This window comes from Nycticebus coucang, chromosome 5 (assembly GCF_027406575.1).
Source record: "Nycticebus coucang isolate mNycCou1 chromosome 5, mNycCou1.pri, whole genome shotgun sequence".
Taxonomy (NCBI): Eukaryota; Metazoa; Chordata; class Mammalia; order Primates; family Lorisidae; genus Nycticebus; species Nycticebus coucang.
In genome coordinates this window covers 55,072,372-55,097,181 of record NC_069784.1, presented here as the reverse complement: position 1 = coordinate 55,097,181, position 24,810 = coordinate 55,072,372, and the positions used below count along the sequence as shown (strand labels likewise).

At 44.0% G+C, this 24,810-nt stretch overlaps 1 protein-coding gene and 1 pseudogene across 8 annotated transcripts in view; both read right to left on the bottom strand.

Annotated features, from left to right (window-relative positions):
- Positions 1 to 24,810, bottom strand: part of PIP5K1A (phosphatidylinositol-4-phosphate 5-kinase type 1 alpha) — a 69,412-nt gene that overhangs the window by 29,619 nt on the left and 14,983 nt on the right. For 6 of the 8 annotated variants that reach the window (XM_053590740.1, XM_053590746.1, XM_053590739.1 and 3 more), the window contains 4 exons: positions 13,163 to 13,197; positions 9,165 to 9,245; positions 4,915 to 5,045; positions 4,506 to 4,623 (listed from right to left, as the gene is read on the bottom strand). In XM_053590740.1, coding sequence (XP_053446715.1) covers positions 4,506 to 4,623; positions 4,915 to 5,045; positions 9,165 to 9,245; positions 13,163 to 13,197 — 365 coding nt within the window. Of the gene's footprint in view, positions 1 to 4,505; positions 4,624 to 4,914; positions 5,046 to 9,164; positions 9,246 to 13,162; positions 13,198 to 15,225; positions 15,846 to 24,810 lie in introns of those variants that run through there. The other 2 variants (XM_053590745.1, XM_053590742.1) reach the window with 2 other exon arrangements.
- On the bottom strand, positions 13,211 to 15,219 carry LOC128585654 (mortality factor 4-like protein 1; annotated as a pseudogene).

Genomic DNA, 24,810 nt, shown 5'->3' with positions numbered 1-24,810 from the left:
CTGAAGATAAACAAAATTCAAGTAACGAAACTGAAGCAGCAATAAAAAAAAAAATACCAACCAAAAAAGTCCCAACCAGATGGTTTCACAGATGATGTTTGTCACCCTTGGTAGGCAGCCCTGGCGTCATAGCTCACAGCAACCCCAAACTATTGGGCTCAAGCAATTCTCTTGCCTCAACCTCCAGTGTAGCTGGGACTATAGGCGCCCACCACAACACCCAGCTATTTTTAGAGACCAGGACTCGCTCACTCTTGCTCAGGCTGGTCTCGAACCTGCGAGTTCAGCAATCCACCCACCTTGGCCTCCCAGAGTGCTAGGATTACAGGCGTGAGCCACTGAGCCCAGGATTCACAATGAATTTTACCAGACTTACAAAGAAGAATTGATATCTATATTGCAGAAATTATTTCACAACAGAGAAGGAAGGAAGAAATCTTCCCCAACTCATTCTACGAAGCTATTATTACTTGAAACCAAAGCCAGAAAAGGACACAACAAAAGAACACTACAGGCCAATATCCCTTTTGAATGAAGATGCAATTCTCAATAAAATCCTAGCAAACCAAATCAAACTGCACACCAAACAAATAATCCATTACCACCAAGTAGACTTCATCCCAGAAATGCAAGGGCAATTCAACATATGCAACACTATAAATGTAATTCACCACATAAACAGAAGCAAACCCCTAAACTGTATGATCTCTATAGATGCAGAAAAAACATTTAACAAAATTTAACACCCTTTTATGATAAGAATTCTCAACAAAATAGGTATAGACAGAACATTCCTCAATATTTTAAGAGCCATATACAATAAATCCAAAGCCACCATCATACAGACTGGAGAACAACTGAAAGTACTTCCATTTAGAACTGAAACCTGACATGGTTGCTCACTGTCATCACTTCTACTGAACATTGTGCTGGAAGTCCTAGCCAGAGCAACCAGACAAGAAAAGGAAATTAAGGGCATCCAAATCAGGGAAAGAAGAAGTCAAACTATCACTTTTTGCTGATGATGTTTTTTTTTTTGGTTCTTTATTTTTTGCAGTTTTTGGCCGGGGCTGGGTTTGAACCCACCACCTCCAGCATATGGGGCTGGCGCCTTACTCCGCTGAGCCACAGGTGCTGCCCTTGCTGATGATTTTATATCTAGAAAACTCCAAAGATTCTGCCAAGAGACTCCAGGAATTGATAAATAAATTTAACAGAGTCTCAGAGTTACAAAATCAATGTATACAAATCAATAGATTCCTATACACCAACAACAGTCAAGCTGAGAGTCAAATTAATGACCCAATACCTTTCAAAATGGCAACAAAAAAAATGAAATATCTAGGGCAGCGCCTGTGGCTCAGTGGATGGGGCACCGGCCCCATTTGCTGAGGGTGGCGGGTTCAAACCCGGTCCTGGCCAAAGTGCAACAAAAAAAATAGCCAGGCGTTGTGCTGGGTGCCTGTAGTCCCAGCTACTTGGGATGCTGAGGCAAAAGAATCACCTAAGCCCAGGAGTTGGAGGTTGCTGTGAGCAGTGTGATGCCATAGCACTCTACAGAGGGCGAGAGGGTAAGACTTTGTCTCTATAAAAAAAAAAAAGGAAGAAATATCTAGGAATATATTTAACCAAGGAGGTGAAAGATCTCTGCAGGGAAAATTATGAAACATTAAGGAAGGAAAACAGAGAAGGTGTCAACAAATGGGAAAACTTATCACACTCATGGATAGACAGAATCAACATTGTTAAAACGTCTGTATTACCCAAAGTAATTTACAGACTCAATGCAATCCCCACAAAAATAACATCATTTTTTGCAGATCTAGAGAAAATGATTTTATGCTTTGTATAGAACCAGAAAAGACTCCAAATAATCAAAGCAATCTGAAGTAGTAAGAATAAATAGGGAGTGGCTCGGCGCCTGTGGCTCAAGCGGCTAAGGTGCCAGCCACATACACCTGAGCTTGCAGATTCGAATCCAGCCTGGGCCTGCCAAACAATGACAGCTGCAACCAAAAAATAGCCAGGCGTTGTGGCAGGCGCCTGTAGTCCCAGCTGCCTCGGAGGCTGAGGCAGGAGAATCACTTGAGCCCAGGAGTTGGAGGTTGCTGTGAGCTGTAAAGCCATGGCATTCTACCCAGGGTGACAGCTTGAGGCTCTATCTCAAAAACAAAACAAAACAATAGATAGGGAGGCACCACTTTTACCAGACTTCAAGCTACACTACAAGGTTATAGTAACAAAAGCAGCATGGTACTCCTGGCACAAGGACAGACACAGACCAGAATAACAGATGCTGGCATAGATGCAGAGAAAAAGGAACGCTTACACACTATCGGTGGGACTGCAAACTAATACAACCTCTATGGAAATTAGTATGGAAATAATCTCAAAGAACTAAAAGCAGATCAACCATTTGATACAGCAATCTCATTAACTGTCACTCTATAAAAAAGACACTTGTATTCAAATGTTTACAGCAGCACAATTCACAATCACTTGGGAAAAATCCAAGTGCCCATCTCAGCGCCTGTGGCTCAAGCGGCTAAGGCGCCAGCCACATACACCTGAGCTGGTGGGTTCAAATCCAGCCCGGGCCCGCCAAACAGCAATGACAGCTGCAACCAAAATACAGCCAGGCGTTGTGGCGGGGACCTGTAGTCCCAGCTACTTGGAAGGTGGAGGCAGGAGAATCGCTTGAACCCAGGAGTTGGATGTTGCTGTGAGCTGTGATGCCACAGCACTCTACCCAGGGCAACAGCTTGAGGCTCTGTCTCAAAAAAAAAAAAAAAAGAAGAAAAAGAAAAAGAGGGCAGCACCTGTGGCTCAAAGGAGTAGGGCACTGGCCCCATATGCCAGAGATGGCAGGTTCAAACCCATCCCCGGCCAAAAACAGCAACAAAAAAAAAAAAAGGAAAGGAAAAAACCCAAGTGCCCATCAATACATGAGTGAATTAATAAAATATGGTATAGGTATACCATGGAGTAGTATACAACCATTAAAATAAAATGTGAACTTTGGTAAAATCCTAGATGGAACTGGAGACCATCTTCTTAAATATAGAAAATCAAATACCACATGTACTTACTTTTAAATTGGAACTAAATGATCAACATGCACTTGTACAGGGCTGGGCGCAGTGGCTCACGTCTGTAATCCTAACACTCTGAGAGGCGAGTGGATTGCCTGAGCTCACAGGTTTGGGACCAGCCTGAGCAAGAGTGACACCCAATCTCTAAAAAGCCAGGCCAGCTTGGAGCCCATAGCTTAGTGGTTAGGACTCTGGCCACATGCACCAGTGCTGGTGGTTTTGAACCCCGACTGGGCCTGCTAAACGACGACGACAACAACAACAAAAAAGCCAGGCGTTGTGGTGGGCACCTATAGTCCCAGCTACTTGGGAAAATGAGGCAAGAGAATCACTTGAACCCAAGAGTTGAGGCTGCTTTGAGCTATGATGTCACGGTACTCTACTTAGGGCAAAAAATACAAAAACAAACAACAACGCAAAAAACCAATGCATAAATTCACACCTAATGGGTACAATGCACATTATCTGGGGGATAGATACAATTATAACCTTGAGTCAAACTATACAAAAGTAATGCATGTAAACCAAAATGTTTGTATTCCCTAACATTCTAAAATAAAGAAAAAAAAATTTTTTTTTTGTTTTGTTTTTCAATAAAGAAAAAAAAATTATTTTTTTGCAGTTTTTTTGGCTGGGGCTGGGTTTGAACCTGCCACCCCCAGTGCCCTAGTCCTTTGAGCCACAGGCACGGCCCCTAAATAAGGAAAATTAAAAAAAAAAAAAAATTATTCAGTGATAGTTCTTGCCACTTAGAGGAGGCTAAGGCAGAAAAATCATTCCAGCCCAGGATTTCTGTTTACAGTGAGCTGTGATTGTGCCATTACTCCAGCAAGGGCAACAGAATTAGATCCTCTTTCTTTCTTTTTATTTATTTATTTATTTATTTGAGACAGAAGTCTCACTTTGTTGCCCTCAATAGAGTGCCGTGGTGTCACAGATCACAGCAACCTCAATCTCTTGGGCTCAAGTGAGTCTATTGCCTTAGCCTTCCAAGTAGCTGGGACTACAGGCACCCACCACAATGCCCAGCTATTTTTTTATTGCAGTTGTCGTTTTTAGCAGGGCAGGGACAGGCTGAAACCTGCCAGCTTCGATGTATGTGGCTGGTGCCCTACTCACTGAGCTACAGTCACTGAGCCCTCAAGTGAGTCTCTTGCCTCAGCCTCCTGAGTAGCTGGGACTATAGGAGCTCGCCACAATGCCTAGCTATTTTTAGAGATGGGGGTCTCGCTCTTGCTCAAGTTGGTCTTGAACTCCTGAGCTCAAGTGATCCACCCACCTTGGCCTCCCAGAGTGCTGGGATTACAGGCAGGAGCCATTATACCTCTTTCTACAAAAGGAAAAAACAACAACAAAAAAAAGAAGTATCCCTTAGATACTAGAGTCTCAGGGTGCTGAGATCCAGAAGCTTACCAAGTAATCATCAGGCCGGATGCCAAATAGCTCCCGAAAGTAGCGGAAGGCAACAGGTGCATAGGTCTTGAAACGAAAGTCATTGTAGTGATGAGCAGGAGTTAGGTTGCTCCCTTCACTGTGGGGTTAAATAGAAAAAGGGTAATTTCCCAGTCCCTGTCCTCTGGGGAGTCTGCCCTGTGAAGACACTCACAGTCATTGGAGGTTGGGGGGATACCATCCCTCCCGAGACAATCAGAGAGCTTAGAAGAGTTAATTACTTAGTGGGACAAATTCACAACACGGAGAACAAAACACAGGCATAGGGGATCATACTTCCTACATACAACGCAATGCATTAAAATTGTCCTGGGTTGCTATGCAGAAGCCTGATTGTCCAGCTCACTCCCCTGAACATTATCCTCTGTACCTGGGAAAGAAGATACTCTCCACTACGTAGAAATCTTGCATGAGAACATCCCGCTCAGGTTTAGTACTCAGGCTCCCCACAGTGTGAGTAATACCCAACTGGATGGCACCTTTCAAGGCTGATGAGGTTGTCTAGGAAACAGAAAAGAAATAAAAGTTCCTATATTAAGTCTGACCACAGCAGTAAAAATTTAGAAGGGAGGGGCGGCGCCTGTGGCTCAAGGAGTAGGGCGCCGTCCCATATGCCGGAGGTGGCGGGTTCAAACCCAGCCCCGGCCAAAAACCACAAAAAAAACAAAAAAAAATTCAGAAGGGAGAAGTTAGAAGGAGCATATGAAAGCAAAAACCCTTTAGTCTTGGGCAGTGCCTGTGACTCAAAGGGGTAGGGCGCCAGCCCCATATGCCGGAGGTGGTGGGTTCAAACCTAGCCCCGGCCAAAAAACTGCAAAAAAAAAAAAAAACAACCAAAACCCTTTAGTCTCAACTACTGGGGCAATCCAGCTAGCCCATCCCTCATGCTTTATTTTGCAATTAGGCCTTGAAAAGACTGGAAGGACAATGAATAGTCAGAGTAGCAAGGTGGGACTATCTGAGACAGCCTAAACAAACATTCCACATATACACAGGAAGATACATTGTATTGCTGGGTGTGGTGGCTTACTCCTGTAATCCCAACACTTGGGAGGCCCAGGTGGGTGAATTGCCTGTGCTTACAGTATCAAGAGGTGAGTGAATTGTGTGTGCTCACAGGGCCGAGACCATCCTGAGACAGAGTGAGACCCATCTCACTCTGTTGTGGCAGGTGCCTGTAGTCCCAGCTAGTTGGGAGGGTGAGGCAAGAGAAACACTTGAGCCCAAGAGAAGTATGGGGTTGCTGTGAGCTATGAAGCCACCGCACCCTACCAAGGTGAGTGAAACTCTGTCTCAAACAAAACAAAATAAAACAACAAAAAAAGAAGATACAGGGTGGCGCCTGTGGCTCAGTGAGTAGGGTGCCGGCCCCATATACCAAGGGTGACAGGTTCACACCCGGCCCTAGCCAAACTGCAACAAAAAAATAGCCAGGCATTGTGGTGGGCGCCTGTAGTCCCAGCTACTTGGGAGGCTGAGGCAAGAGAATCGCCTAAGCCCCGGAGTTGGAGGTTGTTGTGAGCTGTGTGACACCATAGCACTCTACCGAGGGTGACAAAGTGAGACTCTGTCTCTACAAAAAAAAAAGATACATTGTATTGAGAGAATAATCTTAGTTCTTTCTCCTAAAGTCCCCATCCCCAGAATGTATCTGGGTACCTCCAGACATTTCCTTCATCTCTTATAGAATGTAAGTAAAATTAAACAATATTCTGATTTGACTTCAGTCCTCCTAAGGAAGGGCCTGACTAGTGCTCTCAAGGATGATAAGGTGGTAAAAGAACTCCTAATTGAAGAAGAAAACATGAAAGGTTCAAATTATTACTGAGAAGTATTTAGGTTTATAATTATCATAATATGGTCAAAACACAAATACTAGGGCAGCGCCTGTGGCTCAGTGAGCAGGGCGCCAGCCCCATATACCGATGGTGGTGGGTTCAAACCCGGCCCTAGACAAACTGCAACAACAAAAAAATAGCGGGGCGTTGTGGCAGGCACCTGTAGTCCCAGCTACTGGGGAGGCTGAGGCAAGAGAATCGCTTAAACCCAGGAGTTGGAGTTTGCTATGAGCTGTGATGTCATGGCACTCTACCAAGGGTGATAAAGTGAGACTCTGTCTCTAAAAAAAAAACAACAACAAAAAAACACACACACAAATACTAGATCCCCACTAATAAAATCCAGGATTCTAATTCTATGGGAAAATATCACATGGTCTAGATTTGTGCTTTCCAATACAGTAGCCACTAGTTACTCACGACTATTTAAAACTTAATTAAAGTTCAATAAAAAACCACTTCTTTGGTCTTATTAGCCACAGTTCAAAATGTGGCTAGTGGCTACCATATTGGATAGCACATATGAATTATTTCCTATCCCCAATTCCAACCAGACATGACTTATATTTCTACTTAGTCTTTTTTTTTTTTTAGAGACAGAGTCTCACTTTATCGCCCTCAGTAGAGTGCTGTGGAGTTGCAGCTCACAGCAACCTCCAGCTCTTAGGCTTAGGTGATTCTCTTGCCTCAACTTCCCGAGTAGCTGGGACTATAGGCGCCCACCACAATGCCCGGCTATTTTTTTGTTGCAGTTTGGCTGGTGCTGGGTTCGAACCCACCACCCTGGATATATGGGGCTGGCGCCCTACTCACTGAGCCACAGGCGCTGCCCTCTACTTAGTCTTTAGTTGGTACTAAAAAGTATAAGTTTGGGAAAAAAAAAAAAAGTATAAGTTTAGCTCAGCAGTTATGGCACCGGCTATAGATACTAGGGCCGGCAGGTTTGAACCTGGCCCGGACCTGCAAAACAACAATGTGACAACTATAACAAAAAAATAGCCAGGTGTCGTGGCGGGCCTCTGTAAGTCCCAGCCACTTGGGAGGCTTAAGCAAGAGAAATCACTTAAGCCCAAAAGTTGGAGGTTGCTGTGAGCTATGACGTCAAAGCACTCTACTGAGGGCAACACAGGGAGACTGTCACCAAAAAAAAAGTGTAAATTTTTTAAGTGTTTCTTCCCCAATTAGACAATAAGCTTACCTTTTAATTTCAATGATCAGCATATAAAAAGAGCTCAATAAATGTTTGTTGAATTGACATGGGCCTCACAACCCATTTGGAGGGCAGTTAGGTCCCTGAGAATGCAGGTCACTCCACCTCCGCTAATTGAGACAATGAAATAAAATCAGGGAACAGACACAAAATCTACATGGGCCAGGAATATGACACTAAGAAATCCTTATGCCCTATTATCAGATAAAGTGTGAATACTAAATGAGAGATTGAACACTCCCTTGAGAAGCTTAACCATCTCCAAATTAATCAAGAACGGAAGAACAGGGATCCCAGGATTCAGAATGTTTCTCTCCTGTTTTCTCTTCACCAGTTCCATCTGGGCTATCACTACTACCTTTACAGTCAATTTGATACCCAGACAAAAAAGCAGGTTTTCTAGGAACTATCTTTTCCCCAGTTGAAATGACAATCTTAAAAAAAAAAGGAAGAAAGGGAGAGGAAAAGAGAAAATAATAGAAAAAAAGAAAGAAAAACCCTAATCCACTTCCTATATCTGTATATGACCTTTAATTCATGAATATCCAGCAATGGAGGAAAGATAGAAGGACTTCAAGATACATGGTTCAGGGAGTAGAGCACTGGCCCCATACACCGAGGGTGGTAGGTTCAAGCCTAGCCCAGCCAAAAACTGCAACAAAACAAAACAAAACATGGTTCCCTGTGGCAAGGTAAGAATGGTCTTCCAGGGCTATTTAAATACTTAATAGGAAAACCAAGTTGCTTCGGCTTATGGAAATAGCAAGTAAAACCTGATTTATTCATTAAAAATATTCTCATTTAGGCTCAGTGCCTGTAGCACAGTGGTTGCAGTACCAGCCACATGCACCAAGGCTAGCAGGTTCGAGCCTGGCCCAGGCCAGCTAAACGACAATGACAATGGCAACAAAAAATAGCCAGGTGTTGTGGCGGGCGCCTATAGTCCTAGATACTTGGGAGGCTAAGGCAAGAGATTCACTTAAGCCCAAGAGTTGGAGGTTGCTGTGAGCTGTGATGCTACAGCACTCTACCCAGGGTGACACAGTGAGACTCTGTCTCAAAAAAAAAAAAAAAATTATCCTTTTAAATATAAATACACCAACAATAGCTCGGTGCCTGCAGCTCAAGTGGCTAAGGTGCCAGCCACATACACCAGAGCTGGCAGGTTCGAATCTAGCCCGGGCCCACCAAACATCAATGACAACTTACAACCAAAAACCAGCCAGGCGTTGTGGTGGGCGCCTATAGTCCCAGCTACTTGGGAGGCTGAGGCAAGAGAATCACTTAAACACAAAGTTGGAGTTTGCTGTGAGCTGTGATGCCAAGGCACTCTACCCAGGGTGACAGCTTGAGTTTCTGTCTCAAACAAACAAACAAACAAACAAAAAATACACTAACAAGAAACAAGACACCCTTTGTGAAATAAATTCTAAAGTCCAAGTTGTATGATGTACAAAGATATCCTGTTCTTCAGGATATCAAGAGATGGGATAGAATGTAGAAAATATCATCAAGGGGCTTCATTACTGAGGCTCCTGGAGTAAGAGATCAAAAGTTTCCCCCCAGACACACCTTTTTATATGTAGTCTCTCCTGAGGAATCAACACCTCGGTGGCCTATTTTCTTAATGGGCATGCCAGAAGTATGAGACACCTAGAAAAAGAGTAAAGATTAGTATACATTTCCCATGTATACACCAAATAGCTACCATGATGGTACAACAAAACAAAATAAACTAAAACACCCCAAATACTCTTTCTGGATCAAGAACATTTTATATAAAATCTTTAGAAGACCCATCCCATACAAATACACAGCTATACTGTTGCTTACCAATGAATTAACTGGCTAAATTATCACAGAAGAAAGCTCCAAGGACATATATTTCACCTTTGGCACCAAATAACACAGAAAACAAAAATGACATGTAGTTGCTAGGAAAATGTGCTGCATTAAAGAGCAGTAGAGACGGGTGGCACCTGTGGCTCAGTGAGTAGGGCGCTGGCCTCATATACCGAGGGTGGCGGGTTTGAACCTGGCGCTGGCCAAACTGCAACAAAAAAATAGCCGGGTGTTGTAACAGGCGCCTATAGTCCCAGCCTCCCAGGAGGCTGAGGTAAGAGAATTGCCTAAGCCCAAGAGCTGGAGGTTGCTGTGAGCTGTAACGCCATGGTACTCTACTGAGGGCAACAAGAAAAAAAAAAAAGTAGAGACAAAATGTGGTGTCTCGTGCCTGTAATCCTAGCACTTTGGGGGGCTCAAGTGGGACGACTGCTTGAGCCCATGAGTTTGAGACCAGCCTGGGCAACAGAGAAACCTTGCCTCCAGAAAAATAAAAATATTAGCTACACATGGTAATGCCTGCTTCTTTACCCAGTTACTGGGAGGCTTGAAGCAGGAGAATTCCTTGAGCCCAAAAGTTGGAGGCTACAGTGAGGTACGACATCACCACTGCACTGTAGCTTGGGGAACAGAGGGACTTTGTCTCAAAAACAAACAAAATGAAAAGTAGAAACTGAGGAAGCAGGAAAAAGAAACCACACAAAAAAGATAAACCTGTTTACAAAAGTAAGACACATTACAAGCAGAGTTTCAGAGACGCATTTTTCAACAGCTTCCTTTCAGAAATTAGTAGCCCTCTAAATCCTCAACCCAACCCCAATGCTATTTGCTCAAACTGAAATCACTAGCAGAAATGATCTAGCCAATGGCAAATCCAACTAATTTTATATCCTAGGAATTAAAAGGCTGAAGCAATAAGATGGCTTCTCTGAGATAAGGGCCCCCAGATTTTTGAAGAAATTCTTGAGCATGGTATAATATTGTTTTCAATCCACACAACAGCCCGTGAAGGGGGAGGAGTAAGACCAATAGAGTCGAGTCTAGAATGTTATTCCCAAGAACCAAGATGCCAGGTGGTACCTGTGTCTCAAAGGAGTAGGGCGCCGGTCCCATATACTGGAGGTGGTGAGTTCAAACCCGGCCCCGGCAAAAAAATGCAAAACAAACCCAACATGCCAGCACAAAAGACATGAAGGTGCTCTTCATGAACATCTATTATTATTTTTATTTTTTTTGCAGTTTTTGGCTGGGGCTGGGTTTGAACCCACCACCTCCAGCATATGGGGCTGGCGCCCTACTTCGTTGAGCCACAGGCGCCGCCCTCTTTAAGGTGAGAAAAAGTACCCTTTACCTACCTTTTTTTTGGAGACGGAGTCTCACTCCCTTGCCCTGGGTAGGGTACCAGGGCGTCACAGCTCACAGCCACCTCAGACTCTTGGGCTCAAGTGATCCTCTTACCTCAGCCTCCTGAGTAGCTGGGACTGCAGGCTTCCACCACAATGCCCAGATAGTTTTTCTATTTTTAGTAGAGACTGGGTCTCACTCTTGGTCCCTGCTGGTATCAAACTCCTGAGCCCAGGCAACGCACCTGGCTTGGGCTCCAAGAGTGCTAGGATTATAGGCGTGAGCCACTGCACCTGGCCCAGTTAATATTCATAATAAACTATGACAATAGTAAAGTTGTGTAATTTCCGTTTTTCTTTTTTTTTTGAGACAGAGTCTCACTACGTCACCCTGCGTAGAAGGCCATGGCGTCACAGCTCATAGCAACCTCCAACTCTTGGGCTTAAGCAATTCTCTTGCCTCAGCCTCCCTAGTAGGTGGGACTACAGGTGCCCACCACAATGCCTGTCAATTTTTTGGTTATAGTTGTCGTTGTTGTTTGGCAGGCCCGGTCTGGATTCAAACCTGCCAACTCTGGTGTATGTGGCTGGCGTCCTAGCTGCTGAGCTACAGGCGCCGAGCCAAAGCTATGTAATTTCTAACCTACCAAAGACATGAGACCTTCTGTTCAATCCTGCAATTCCTCTACTAGGTATATACCCAGATGATCAAAAATTATTTTACAATGAGAGCAGAGAGCGAAAGGAGGAGGGAGGGGTGGGGAAAGGAAGAGCAGAGAGAGGGAAGGTGGGAAGTCAAGCCTTGGTGTGTGCCATACCTTTGGGGGGCAAGATACGATTGTAAGAGGGACTTTACCTAACAAATGCAATCAGTGTAACCTGGTTTCTTGTATCCTCAATGAATCCCCAACAATAAAAAAAAAATTATTTTACAACAAAGACATTTGCACCAGAATGTTTATTGCAGCCCAATTCATAATAGCCAAGACATGGAAACAGCCCAAGTGCCCATCGACTCATGAATGGATTAACAAATTGTGGTCTATGTACACCATGGAATACTATGAAGCCATTAAAAAAGATGGAGACGGGTGGCACCTTTGGCTCAGTCAGTAAGGCGCCGGCCCCATATACTGAGGGTGGCGGGTTCAAACCCGGCCCCGGCCAAACTACAACCAAAAAATAGCCGGACGTTGTGGCGGGCGCCTGTAGTCCCAGCTACTCGGGAGGCTGAGGCAAGAGAATCGCTTAAGCCCAGGAGTTGGAGGTTGCTGTGAGCTGTGTGATGCCATGGCACTCTACCGAGGGCCATAAAGTGAGACTCTGTCTCTACAAAAAAAAAAAAAAAAGATGGAGACTTCACATCTTTTATGTTTACCTGGATGGAGCTGGAACATATTCTTCTTAGTAAAGTATCTCAAGAATGGAAAAAAAGTATCCAATGTACTCAATACTACTATGAAATCAATATATAACCACCTACACACTGATATGAATGGCAATACATAACTATAGTCCAGAAAGTAGAAAGGAAGAGAGAGAGTGGAGGGGAGGGGGGATATGGGAGGAGGGAGAGTATTTGCGGGGACTTTACCTAATATGCATGATGCAGTGAACATTTCAAAACTATTAAGAAATGAGTATAATTGTGATGGATGTGTTACTTAGTTCAATGTAAACATTTCACATTGTATATCGAAGCAGAACCCTGAACCTCATAAATGCATCAATGTACAAAGTTATGATTTAATAAAAAGAATAATTTAAAAAATTAAAATAGGCTCAGCGCCTGTGGCTCAAGTGGTTAAGACACCAGCCACATACACCTGAACTGGTGGGTTCAAATCCAGCCCAGGCCTGCCAAGCAACAATGACAGCTGCAACTAAAAAAATAGCCGGGCGCCTATAGTTTCAGTGATTTGGGAGGCGGAGGCAGGAGACTCGCTTGAGCCCAGGAGTTGGAGGTTGCTGTGAGCTGTGACGCCATCGCACTCTACCCGGGGTGACAGCTTGAGGCTCTGTCTCAAAAATAAATAAATAAATAAATAATAAAATTAAATAAACAAAGAGATGTAAGTATCCTGTCTAGTTTCTAAGACCTAAGCAGGGAAAAAATAAAGATGTCATCAATACGCTTGTAGCCCCAGCTACTTGGGAGGCTGAGGCAAAAGAATCGCGTAAGCCCAAGAGCTGGAGGTGGCTGTGAGCTGTGATGCAACAGCACTCTACCGAGCGCGACAAAAAAAGACTCTGTCTCTTAAAAAAAAAAAAAAAAAGTCATCAATAAGTAAGTATACTTATATCCTAGAATTAAAGTTTTATTTATTTATCCATTCATTCCAGAATTAAAAGTTTTACTAACCATTGTATCAATATGAAACTCACCTCAGATGCCATGGGTCTTTTCATTCCACATGCTGCTAAAAAAAATAAATAAATGAATAAAATACAATCGTAAGTGTGTATACACACACACACACAATGTACATCAAGCACACTGAAAATAAAATTAGGGTTTCAATCAAATTAAACAAAAACATAAGCTCCTGCCTCTTGCTTGGTCATACCAGATCCTTACCAGATAGTGATTTTTTTCTTTTTTAATTTAAAGAAAAAATGTATTGAAGATCTGAAAAACAATTCCTAAAAGATCGACTTTTCCAGAAAACTAGGCACACAATGGCATTGCATCTACCATGTTAAAATGTACATTAGACACAAATACAAAAACCATGAAACAAGCCACCATTCTTCAACAATTTGAGGAAAGATAAAATGCCTAAGGAACAACACGGATGACTTGCAAAGGATGAGCTCTTTAAGTAGCATTAAAAAAAAAAAAAAGAAAAGGAGCACAAATGGATGAGTGTGTTCAGTTATATACACTGAATTCAACCTTTGGCACTAGGAATCAGAGCATTTTGTCATATAGCATTAACACATATTATAAAAGTGCGTAGTGTCAAAGGAATAGAACCACAGCATTCAAAAGCAGCTTTGTCAACTAGGCAATAAAACACTCTACAGCATGTCTTTCTGTTCACTGAATACACTGGTAGCAACTTTGAAATGAAAAAAAGGAAAGAAAAAAGGAGCTATAACCCCTTTTATTTTCTCTGTTTAAAATCAAACAGAAAACAAACATCAATTCTGTTATACACTAACATCTTCGAAGTACATCGTTTGTAGAAGAGAAAGACTAAGAACAAAAATGTGTTTACAGAGATCTAAACATATGTGAGTGAGACCACCTCTCACTCAGCTTTCCGATGGTACTCAGGAGCCACTTCGTAATCGCTGGCACTAAACAAGGTTGCAGAATTCTTTGCCAGATACTTTAGGAAATCATGAAGATAGTTCAATAATAAAGCAAGCCTCTTCTCATCCAAAGGTGTATAGGCCAACATGGCTCCAATTCGTACAAATAATCTGAGTAGATGTGCTCCACATACTTGGGACCTGGGTGCATCAGGGTTATCTGCAAGAATTTCAACATACTGTGGTCTCTCAAATTTGTACAGGAGCCGAGTGCCCAACATTACATTGAAGTATTCTTTTATCCCTGCCACAACTTCATTAATAGCATACTCCTTATTATCTGTGTTTCCATGAGATTTCTTGTAATTTGCATAATCCTCCAGAATGGAATCCACATTCTTCTTAGCAGGAAGATAAAAGAGCTGTTTTTTTGCCTGGTAATTAAGTCCCAGTCATCAACAAGCCAAGGTGTTAGCTCTTCAGTAATCTTTACTTTAACTTCAACTCTGTTCATGAATGTTTCTTCATTTTCAGCAGTAGGATCTACCAGGGCCCTTTTCTTCTGAGGAGGTTGAGATGTCTCATTGGTACTGCCACCATCTCCATTTCCAGGTATTTTCTGCTTATTCTTCTTTGTTTTCACTTCAACATTTTTCTGTTGCAGACCAGATGTCTTCTTTCCAGGGGTAGCCCCTCTCATCTTCTCCTCTGCATTACTGCTCCTGATTGGCTTTTCGAAGTTCTCACTGTTTCTGTAGATTGGTGTCCACATATTTGAGTACTCTGCTCTCTGGAACCCATTCATCCCAATTTTTATTCCAACCACTGTAATGTATAAAGTATTTTACTTGTTTGTCCTTTATGGCAACCTTTACACACTTTGCTTCATAAAGAAGAGGCCCATGAAAGCACAATACTCGCTCACCCTCCTGGAATTTAGTCTTCAGTTCCTGCTTCAGCGCCATTTATAAGTGATTTGCCGCCTCCTCCTTCTCCCACTACCCCCGACTACCACCCCCTAATCTCTACCCCACCCAACCCAAATAGTGATTTTTAAATGCTCGTTGCTCCTACTCCTCTATACTTAGACACCTTATGCATATTCCATCATCTTTATTCTAGTCCCTTTCCTTACTCAAGGAAATATAACAATTCTTTTTTGTTTGTTTGTTTTTGAAACTGAGACTTACTTTGTCACTCTCGGTAGAGTGCTGTAGCATCAACCTCAAACTCTTGGACTCAAGCGGTTCTCTTGCCTCAGCTTCCCTAGTAGCTGGAACTACAGGTGCCCGCCACAAGTCCCGGTTAAATATAACCATTCTTTTTTTTTTTTTTGTAGAGACAGAGGCACTCAGGTAGAGTGCCGTGGCGTCACACAGCTCACAGCAACCTCTAACTCTTGGGCTTACGCGATTCTCTGTCTCAGCCTCCTGAGCAGCTGGGACTACAGGCACCCGCCACAACGCCCGGCTATTTTTTTCTTGCAGTTTGGCCGGGGCTGGGTTTGAACCCGCCACCTTGGGCATATGGGGCCAGCGCCCTACTCACTGAGCCACAGGCACCGCCCAAATATAACCATTCTTAATATAATTAATCACCACATTCAGAGGGGCTCACTGATACCATAGTTAAAGAGAAAAAGGGCCTGGTGAGCTAGTTCACACCTATAATCCTAGCACTCTGGGAGGCTGAGGCAGGACTGCTCAAGGTCAGGAGTTCTACACCAACCTACGCAAGAGCAAGACCTCCATCTCTACTTAAAAAAAAAAAGAGAAAGAAGGGCAGTGCCTGTGGCTCAAAGGAGTAGGGTGCCAGCCCCATATAGCAGAGGTGGTGGGTTCAAACCCAGCCCTGGCCAAAAACTGAAAAAAAGAGAGAAAAAGGGGCGGTGCCTGTGGCTCAAAGGAGTAGGGCACCGGCCCCATATGCCGGAGGTGGCAGTTCAAGCCCAGCCCTGGCCAAAAACTGCAAAAAAAGAGAGAGAGAGAGAGAAAGAAAGAAATAAAGAAAATACATTAGCTGGGTGTTATGGCAGGCACTTGTAGTCCCAGCTACTTGGGTGGCTGAGGCAAGAAGATTGCTTGAGCCCAAGAGTCTGAGGTTAGAGTGAACTATTATGATCCCACTACCCTCATGCTCAGGCATCTCAAGAAAAAGGGGGTGGGAATATATAAAAGAATAAGTATAAAGTATGTTTAGAAAGTGACTACATTATCATATCTATAGAAAATCTACTCTGAAAGGTTAAACTGACTCTTAAGGGTTCGTAATCCTATAACCTGCATTCATGATTATGAATATGAACATAATCGATTCAGAAACACAGACTTTCTTGCTCTCATGTTGGAGAACATTGGCCTTAATCTTCAAAGACTATCAAAATATCACTTTGACCTAGTTAAAAAGAATTCAAAGGAATAAAAATCAGCCATATTAAAGGAAATTAAAAACAAGAATCCAAATGGGATGGATCCTCAATAATATGAGCTAATACCTGAGTAAGAAGATGCCAGTCCACATATATGGATTAATGCTGAGGCCACAAGAGAGACACAGGATTAACAACATCAGGTAAGGCCAGTCTTGATGGGTCAAAACTGTAATCCTAGCACTCTGGGAGAGGCCAAGGCAAGTAGACTGCCTGAGCTCAGGAGTTTGAGACCAGTCTGAGCAAGAGCCAAGACTCCTCTAAAAATAGCTGGGCTTTGTGGCAGACACCTGGAGGCTGAAGCAAGAGGATCTCTTGAACCCAAGAGTTTGAGGTTGCTGTGAACTAAGATGCCACAGCACTCTACAAAGGGTGACAAAGACTCTGTCTCAAAAAAAAAAAAAAATCGGGCAGCACCTGTGGTTCAGTGAGTAGGGCTCTGGCCCCATATGCCGAAGGTGGCGGGTTCAAACCCAGCCCCGGCCAAACTACAAAAAAAAAAAAAATAGCTGGGCGTTGTGGCGGGCACCTGTAGTCCCAGCTGCTCGAGAGGCTGAGGCAAGAGAATTGCGTAAGCCCAAGAGTTAGAGGTTGCTGTGAGCCGTGTGACGTCCTGGCACTCTACCTGAGGGCGGTACAATGAAACTCTGTCTCTACAAAAAAAAAAAAAATCAGGTAAATCCCTAATTATCATTAAAACAAAAATGATCAAGGGCCCCTGAATTGCAGAATTATCACTTGGCTTATAGGTTGTGACAGTTCTTAGTAGTAAAAAATACTAACAATCTATGGTACCAATAAGCAAAATAGCAAAATTTACTTCCCCACAGTCAGGCAGGGTAGCAAAAAATGGGTAACATGATTTTCATTCCTCTTATCAAAAAGGAGAAATGAAAAATTACATATAGCTGTTAGGAAGATACACTGAACAAAATGACCATGAAAATTGGAAAAATAGATTAATTTTCATTGCTGGTTCTCTCCAGCAGAGTCCAATAATCTATACCTTTTCTAGGATGACTCACCTTCAATCAGATCAGCATTAGCTGAGTGAATAAGTAAATCATGATGACACCCCAAATTAAAGTTTTTGAGGAATAAGCCAGGATGACTAAGATTCATTATTAAAACTGTTGGTAACTTAGTGCGGAATTTAAGGTGTCCACAAACAAAAATAGACAAAATGCTGAACTATTTAAAAATCAGAAGATCCGGTTTACATGTTATACCAGGCAAACTGTTTGCTGTATTTAACTAAAAGGGAGAGGAGGCTTGGAGCCCGTAGCTCAGCAGCGAGGGCACTGTCCACAAGCACAGGGGATGGCGGGTTCGAACCCAACCCCGGCCTGCCAAACAATGACAACTATAACAAAAAAATAAACAAACAAAATAGCCAGCCGTTGTGGGGAGTGCCTATAGTCCCAACTACTTTGGGAGGCTGAGTTGAGGAAATTGCTTAAGTTCAAGAGTTTGAGGTTGCTATGAACTATGACGCCACAGCACTCTAACGAGGGCAACATAATGAGACTCTGTCTCAAAAAAAAAACATAAAATACACATATACATAAATAAATAAATAAATGGAAGAGGAATCTATAAAAGAAGACTTCGAGGAGTGGGGGGGAGACAGAGTCTCACTTTGTCACCCTTGGTAGAGTGTCTTGGCATCATAGCTCACAGCAACCTCAAATTCTTGGGCTCAAGCAATTCTCTTGCCTCAGCCTCCCAAGTAGCTGGGACAATAGGTGCCTGACACAATGCCCAGCTATTTTTAGAAATGAGGTCTCATTCTGGCTCAGGCTACTCTCCAACCTGTGAGCTCAGGCAATCCACCTGCCTCAGCCTCCCAGAACGCTAGGATTACAAATGTAAGCCACCTTACCTAGCCTATAAAGAAGGCTTATGTAAAGATTAAATGAGATAAACTGAATCAAAGTAGTTTATGGATTATAAAGCAAGAAGACAAATGCATTGTTAGGTGATTTCTTTTTTTTCTTTTTTGAGACAGTCTCAAACTGTTGCCCTTGGTAGAGTGCCATGGAGTCACAGCTCACAGCTCACAGCAACCTCTAACTCCTGAGCTTAAGTGATTCTCTTGCCTCAGCCTCCCACGTAGCTGGGACTATAGGCGCCGCCACAACACCCAGCTATTTTTGTGTGTGTGTGTGGTTGTTGCAGTGGTCATTGTTGTTTTAGCTGGCCAGGGCCGGGTTCAAACCCGCCAACCTCAGTGTACATGGCCAGTGCCCTACCCACTGAGCTACGAGCACTGCCCTTGTTATGTGATTTCTAATGCAATAGCAAAGTTGGGCACACAGCAAGGTTTAATGTTCAGTTACCTAGACTTTCATAAAATTCTAACATCTCAAAGTATTTGGGTTTGCTGTGCTGCCCTGTCCCCTAACACACCCATGTTAGTGTGCATACCTGTAACCACAGAATTAGTGATTCTAAATAACAAAATCTACATGGTTTCAGTTGAGGAAGTAAACACTGGTTTTAGACTCCTTGGTTAGTGCTTGGCCTAATGCTTCCTTTTTTATCCCAAAGGAAAGGGTGTGTAAGGCACTTGGGAGAACAAGAAGAGCCAGTATCCAATACTAGTCTGTCAGTTCAACTAAAAAATAAGCTCCTCTGGGGCGGCGCCTGTGGCTCAGTCGGTAAGGCACCGGCCCCATATACCGAGGGTGGCGGGTTCAAGCCCGGCCCCGGCTGAACTGCAACCAAAAAATAGCTGGGCGTTGTGGCGGGCGCCTGTAGTCCCAGCTACTCAGGAGGCTGAGGCAAGAGAATTGCTTAAGCCCAGGAGTTGGAGGTTGCTGTGTGCTGTGTGATGCCACGGCACTCTACCAGGGCCATAAAGTGAGACTCTGTCTCTACCAAAAAAAAAAAAAAAAGCTCCTCTATATACAAAAACTCACTGGAGGGCGGCGCCTGTGGCTCAGTCGGTAAGGCGCCAGCGCCATATACCGAGGGGGTTCAAACCCGGCCCCGGCAGAACTGCAACCAAAAAATAGCTGGGCGTTGTGGCGGCCGCCTGTAGTCCCAGCTACTCGGGAGGCTGAGGCAAGAGAATCGCTTAAGCCCAGGAGTTGGAGGTTGCTATGAGCTGTGTGAGGCCACAACACTCTACCGAGGGCCATAAAGTGAGACTCTGTCTCTACAAAAAACAAAAAACTCACTGGATAATGCTTAACAATTAACAATGGAGAAAAAAGGAGTGATTTTTTTTTTTGTTTTGTTTTTTGTTAAGACAGAGTCTCATTTTATCACCCTTGGTAGAGTGCCATGGCATCACACAGCCCACGGCAACCTCCAACTCCTGGGCTGAAGCGATTCTCTTACCTCAGCCTCCCGAGTAGCTGGGACCACAGGCGCCCGCCACAACGCCCGGCTATTTTTTGGTTTGCAGTTCGGCCGGGGCCGGGCTTGAACCTGCCACCCTCGGTATCTGGGGCCAGCGCCCCACCGACTGAGCCATAGGCGCCGCCCAAAAAAGGAGTGATTTTAAGGCAAAGAGTGGGCTGGAGCCTGTCCTACTCTGTATCTTTCCTAGGTTGTTGTTTTTTTGTTTTTTTTTTTTAAGACACAGTCTCACTGTACCACCCTAGGTAGAGTGTCGTAGCGTCATAGCTCACAACAACCTCATACTTGTAGGCTCAAGTGATCTTCTTGCCTCACCCTCCTAAGTAGTTTAGACTACAGGGATGTGCCACCAGTCACCTGGCTATTTTTCTTTGTTTTTCTATTTTTATAATAGAGATAGGGTCTCACTCTTGCTCAGGCTGGTCTCAAACTCCTAAGCTCAAGCAATCCACCCACCTTAGCCTACCAGTGTTAGGATTACAGGTGATCCTAGCCACCACGCCTGGCCCCACCTTTCCTAGTTTTTTTTTTTTTTTCTTTTTTTTTTTGTAGAGACGGAGTCTCACTTTATGCCCCTTGGTAGAGTGCCGTGGCCTCACACAGCTCACAGCAACCTCCAACTCCTGGGCTTAAGTGATTCTCTTGCCTCAGCCTCCCAAGTAGCTGGGACTACAGGCACCTGCCACAACGCCCGGGTATTTTTTGGTTGCAGTTTGGCAGGGGCCGGGTTTGAACCTGCCACCCTCGGTATATGGGGCCGGCACCTTACCGACTGAGCCACAGGCGCCGCCCTCACCTTTCCTAGTTTTATCACACAAACCTGCAGCTTTAGGGTTGCTACACTCTCTAAAAAATAGCTGAGCGTTGTGGCGGGCCCCTGTAGTCCCAACTATTTGGGAGGCTAAGGCAAGAGGATCATTTGAGCCCAAGAGTCTGAGGTTACTATGAGCTATGGCACCATAGCACTCTACTGAGGGCAACAAAGTGAGGCTCTGTCTCAATAGGAAAAAAAAAGAACTCAGAATGAGGATGGAGTAGAGGATTTCACTCAGTGGAATTTTGGAGTCAATTGCTTAGCTATCTGTGACCCTCAAAACTGAGATTAATCCCAAGAGCACATTTAGGTGAAGCAAGAAAACAAAAAGACAGTGAGATCTAAGTAATAACACTTAGTAAGTGACTCAGGGAAGGAGAGAATCAGGACAGATTTTCTTCTTTGCCTGAAGTTTTGCCTCTAAGGGCACACATTAGAGCTCTAACCTACGAAAGAATGGAAGTGAAAAATAAAAGATAACTTTACCATTACTGCTGAAACACTCAGCTTGGTCCAGAAACCAATGAAGAGCAGGGTGACAGTACAAAGAACCAGATACCATCTGCAGAGATTAGACCACTTGGCCCAAGGCTCTGACAATGAGAAAGTGTCTACTGAAGAAATCCATGAAATTGAAAAGTTACCACTATAATACTTGTTCATCTTATAATCAAGCCTTCGCTTCTACTAGGAGAAAAGGAGAAGGAAAAGAAGTGGGAATAAGAAGATGGAGAAAGAGGGCGGCGCCTGTGGCTCAGTTGGTAGGGCGCCGGCCCCATATACCGACAGTGGTGGGTTCAAACCCGGCCCCGGCCAAACTGCAACCAAAAAATAGCCGGGTGTTGTGGCGGGCACCTGTAGTCCCAGCTACTCGGGAGGCTGAGGCAAGAGAATCACTTAAGCCCAAGAGTTGGAGGTTGCTGTGAGCTGGGTGAGGCCACAGCACTCTACCAAGGACCATAAAGTGAGACTCTGTCTCAAAAAAAAAAAAAAAAGACGGAGAGAGAAAGAGGAAGACAAGAAAAAAAAAAACACACAAGAAAACCACCCTGGTGGTACCTGTGGCTCAAAGGAGTAGGAGGCCGGCATCATATGCAGGAGGTGGCGGGTTCAAACCCAGCCCCGGCCAAAAACTGCAAAAAAAAAAAAAAAAGAAAACCACTCTATGGGGTGGCGCCTGTGGCTCAAAGGAGTAGGGCGCCGGCACCATATGCAGGAGATGGCGGGTTCAAACCCAGCCTCAGCCAAAAACCGCAAAAAAAAAAAAAAAAAAAAAAAAAAAAAAAACCCAACCTATGAGGCAGTGCCTGTGGCTCAAAGGAGTAGGGAGGGCGCTGGCCCCATATGCCAGAGGTGGTGGGTTCGGGTTCAGACCCAGCCCCGGCCAAAAGCTGCAAAAGGAAAAAAAAAAAAAAAGAAAACCACCCTATGGATAAGATCAGAATATTGTTCAATAGAAAAATTTTCTAGCATCTTTTTTGAAAAATATTGTAGGTATTATTTTATAATCCATATCATGATCCATATACACGTCATTATCTTTTCAGGTGAGAAAATTGACCATAAGACAGAGTTTCAACATTAAAATTTACTCTCCCAATTTAAAAAAGAGAATAAAAGGAAAAAAAATAAATGGGAAAGAATTTACTATTCCTTAGGAGAAAAGTCTTCTGTAGATTTTGGGATCTGCCTTTCCCCATCTAAGCCAAAATTCTGATTCTGATGATTCAAATGCCGACATTGTCATCAGTCCACACTTGGAAATCTGACATTGGCTCGGCTCCCTGTGGTTCAGTGGTTAGGGCACCAGCCACACACACTGGCACTGGTGGGTTCGAACCTGGCCCCAGCCTGCTAAAACAAGAACAACTACAACAAAAAAATAGCTGGTTGTTCCTGCAGGCACCTGTAGTTCAGCTATTTGGGAGACTGAGGCAAGAGAATCGCTTAAGCCCAAGAGTTTGAGGTTGCTATGAGCTGTGACGCCACAGCACTCTTCCAACGGGGAGATAGGGAGACTCTGTCTCAAAAGAAAAAAAAAAAAAAATCCAGGGGCGGCGCCTGTGGCTCAGTGAGTAGGGTGCCGGCCCCATATGCTGAGCGAGGATGGCGGGTTCAAACCCGGCCCGGCCAAACTGCAACAAAAAAAAAAAATAGCTGGGCGTTGTGGTGGGCGCCTGTAGTCCCAGCTGCTCGAGAGGCTGAGGCAAGAGAATCGCGTAAGCCCAAGAGTTAGAGGTTGCTGTGAGCCGTGTGACGCCACGGCACTCTACACCAGGGCGGTACAGTGAAACTCTGTCTCTACCAAAAAAAAAAAAAAAAAATCCAGGCTCGGTCCCTGTGGCTCAAGTGGCTAAGGCGCCAGCCACATACACCTTAGCTGCCAGGTTCGAATCCAGCCCCGGCCCACCAAACAACGACGGCCACAACCAAAAAATAGCCGGGCGCTGTGGTGGGCACCTGTAGTCCCAACTGCTTGGGAGGTGGAGGCAGGAGAATCACTTGAGCCCAGGAGTTGGAGGTTGCTGTGAGCTGTGATGCCACAGCACTCTACCCAGGTGACAGCTTGAGGCTGTCTCAAAAAGAAAAAAAAAATACGGCACGTACTACATGAGAAGGGAGGCAGTTACTCAAGGGTGGGTATATAGGCTGACAACTTGGCAATCACTGGTATAGAGAAGATTCCAGGCTACCTTCATCTAGCTGGCTCAATTTTAATCCATCTCAGCCCCAGTTCAATGCCAACTACTTTTTTCTCCATCACCACCCTCTCCTATTTCTCTTTAATGCTGACTATAACACTAAACTGCAATACTGACAGATTTTTACAAAGGGTATTTCTCTCCCATGACCAAATAACTTATATTTGCAAAACACTTTGAAAGCTTACAAATATAGCTCCTTTGGCCCTCTAAACAACACTACAGAGAGTAGGAACTAGTTTAATAAAGGACTCAAGAAAGCCGTATTCACCAAATAAAATGTGTGAAACTTGTTTGGGTGCCTGATTTTGTCGGGGGGGAGGCTGTAAGAAGACATTTCAGAGAAAGGAACCTTTAGAGAAGAAATTAAATCATTTTGTAGATATGACAATGCTACTGTGCTTTGTTTTTGAGACAGAATCTCACTTTGTCACCTCTGGTAGAGTGCCACCATAGCTCACAACGACCTCAGACTCTTGGGCTCAAGTGATTCTCATGCCTCAGTGTCCCAAATAGCTGGGACTACAGGCACACACCCAGCTACTTTTAGAGACAGGGTCTCCCTCTGGTTCAGTCTGGTCTCGAACTTGTGAGATCAAGCAATCCACCCACCTCAGCCTCCCAGAGTGCTGGGAGGACATGTGTGAGCCACCGTGCCCTGCGCTACCGTGGTTATGTTATAATCCCTCACCCCTAACCCTTATCTGTAGAAATACATTGTGAAGTACTTATGGATGAAATCACATGGAAACTGGGCTTGCTTTAAAATATTCCAGGGGATAGAGGTAGAAAAATGGGAAAGTACAGATGCAACAAGATTAGCAAAATGTTGCTGTTGAAACTAGGAGATGGGTACATGGAGGTTCATGATGCTATTCTTTGTGTATGCCTGAGAAATTTTATAATAAAAGGGAAAAAATACCACAAAAGAAAATAAAGCAAGCTTCTTCATCTGAGCTGGCTTCTCTTTTAATATTTTCTCATGCAAAAGCAATCTACAAGGATAAAGAAGGATAAAGTTCTAACAGTAAAACTGTTTTTATATTACACTAACTCCCTAAGTCCATAGAGTTTGTTTCCTCCATGACTGTAAGATTCCCACTTAATTAACAAGCCCAAGGCAAAAAAGCACTCTTTTTTTTTTTTTTTTTCAGTAGAGACAGAGTCTCACTTTATCACCCTCAGTAGAGTGTCGTGGCATCACACAGCTCACAGCAAGCTCCAACTCCTGGGCTTAGGCGATTCTCTTGCCTCAGCCTCCTGAGAAGCCGGGACTACAGGCCCCCGCCACAACACCCGGCTATTTTTTTGTTACAGTTTGGCCGGGACCGGGTTTGAACCTGCCGTGATAGCATGGGGGTTCTAAAATTATTATTATTATTTTTTTTTGTGTGTGGTTTTTGGCCAGGGCTGGGTTTGAACCCGCCACCTCCGGCATATGGGACCGGTGCCCTACTCCTTGAGC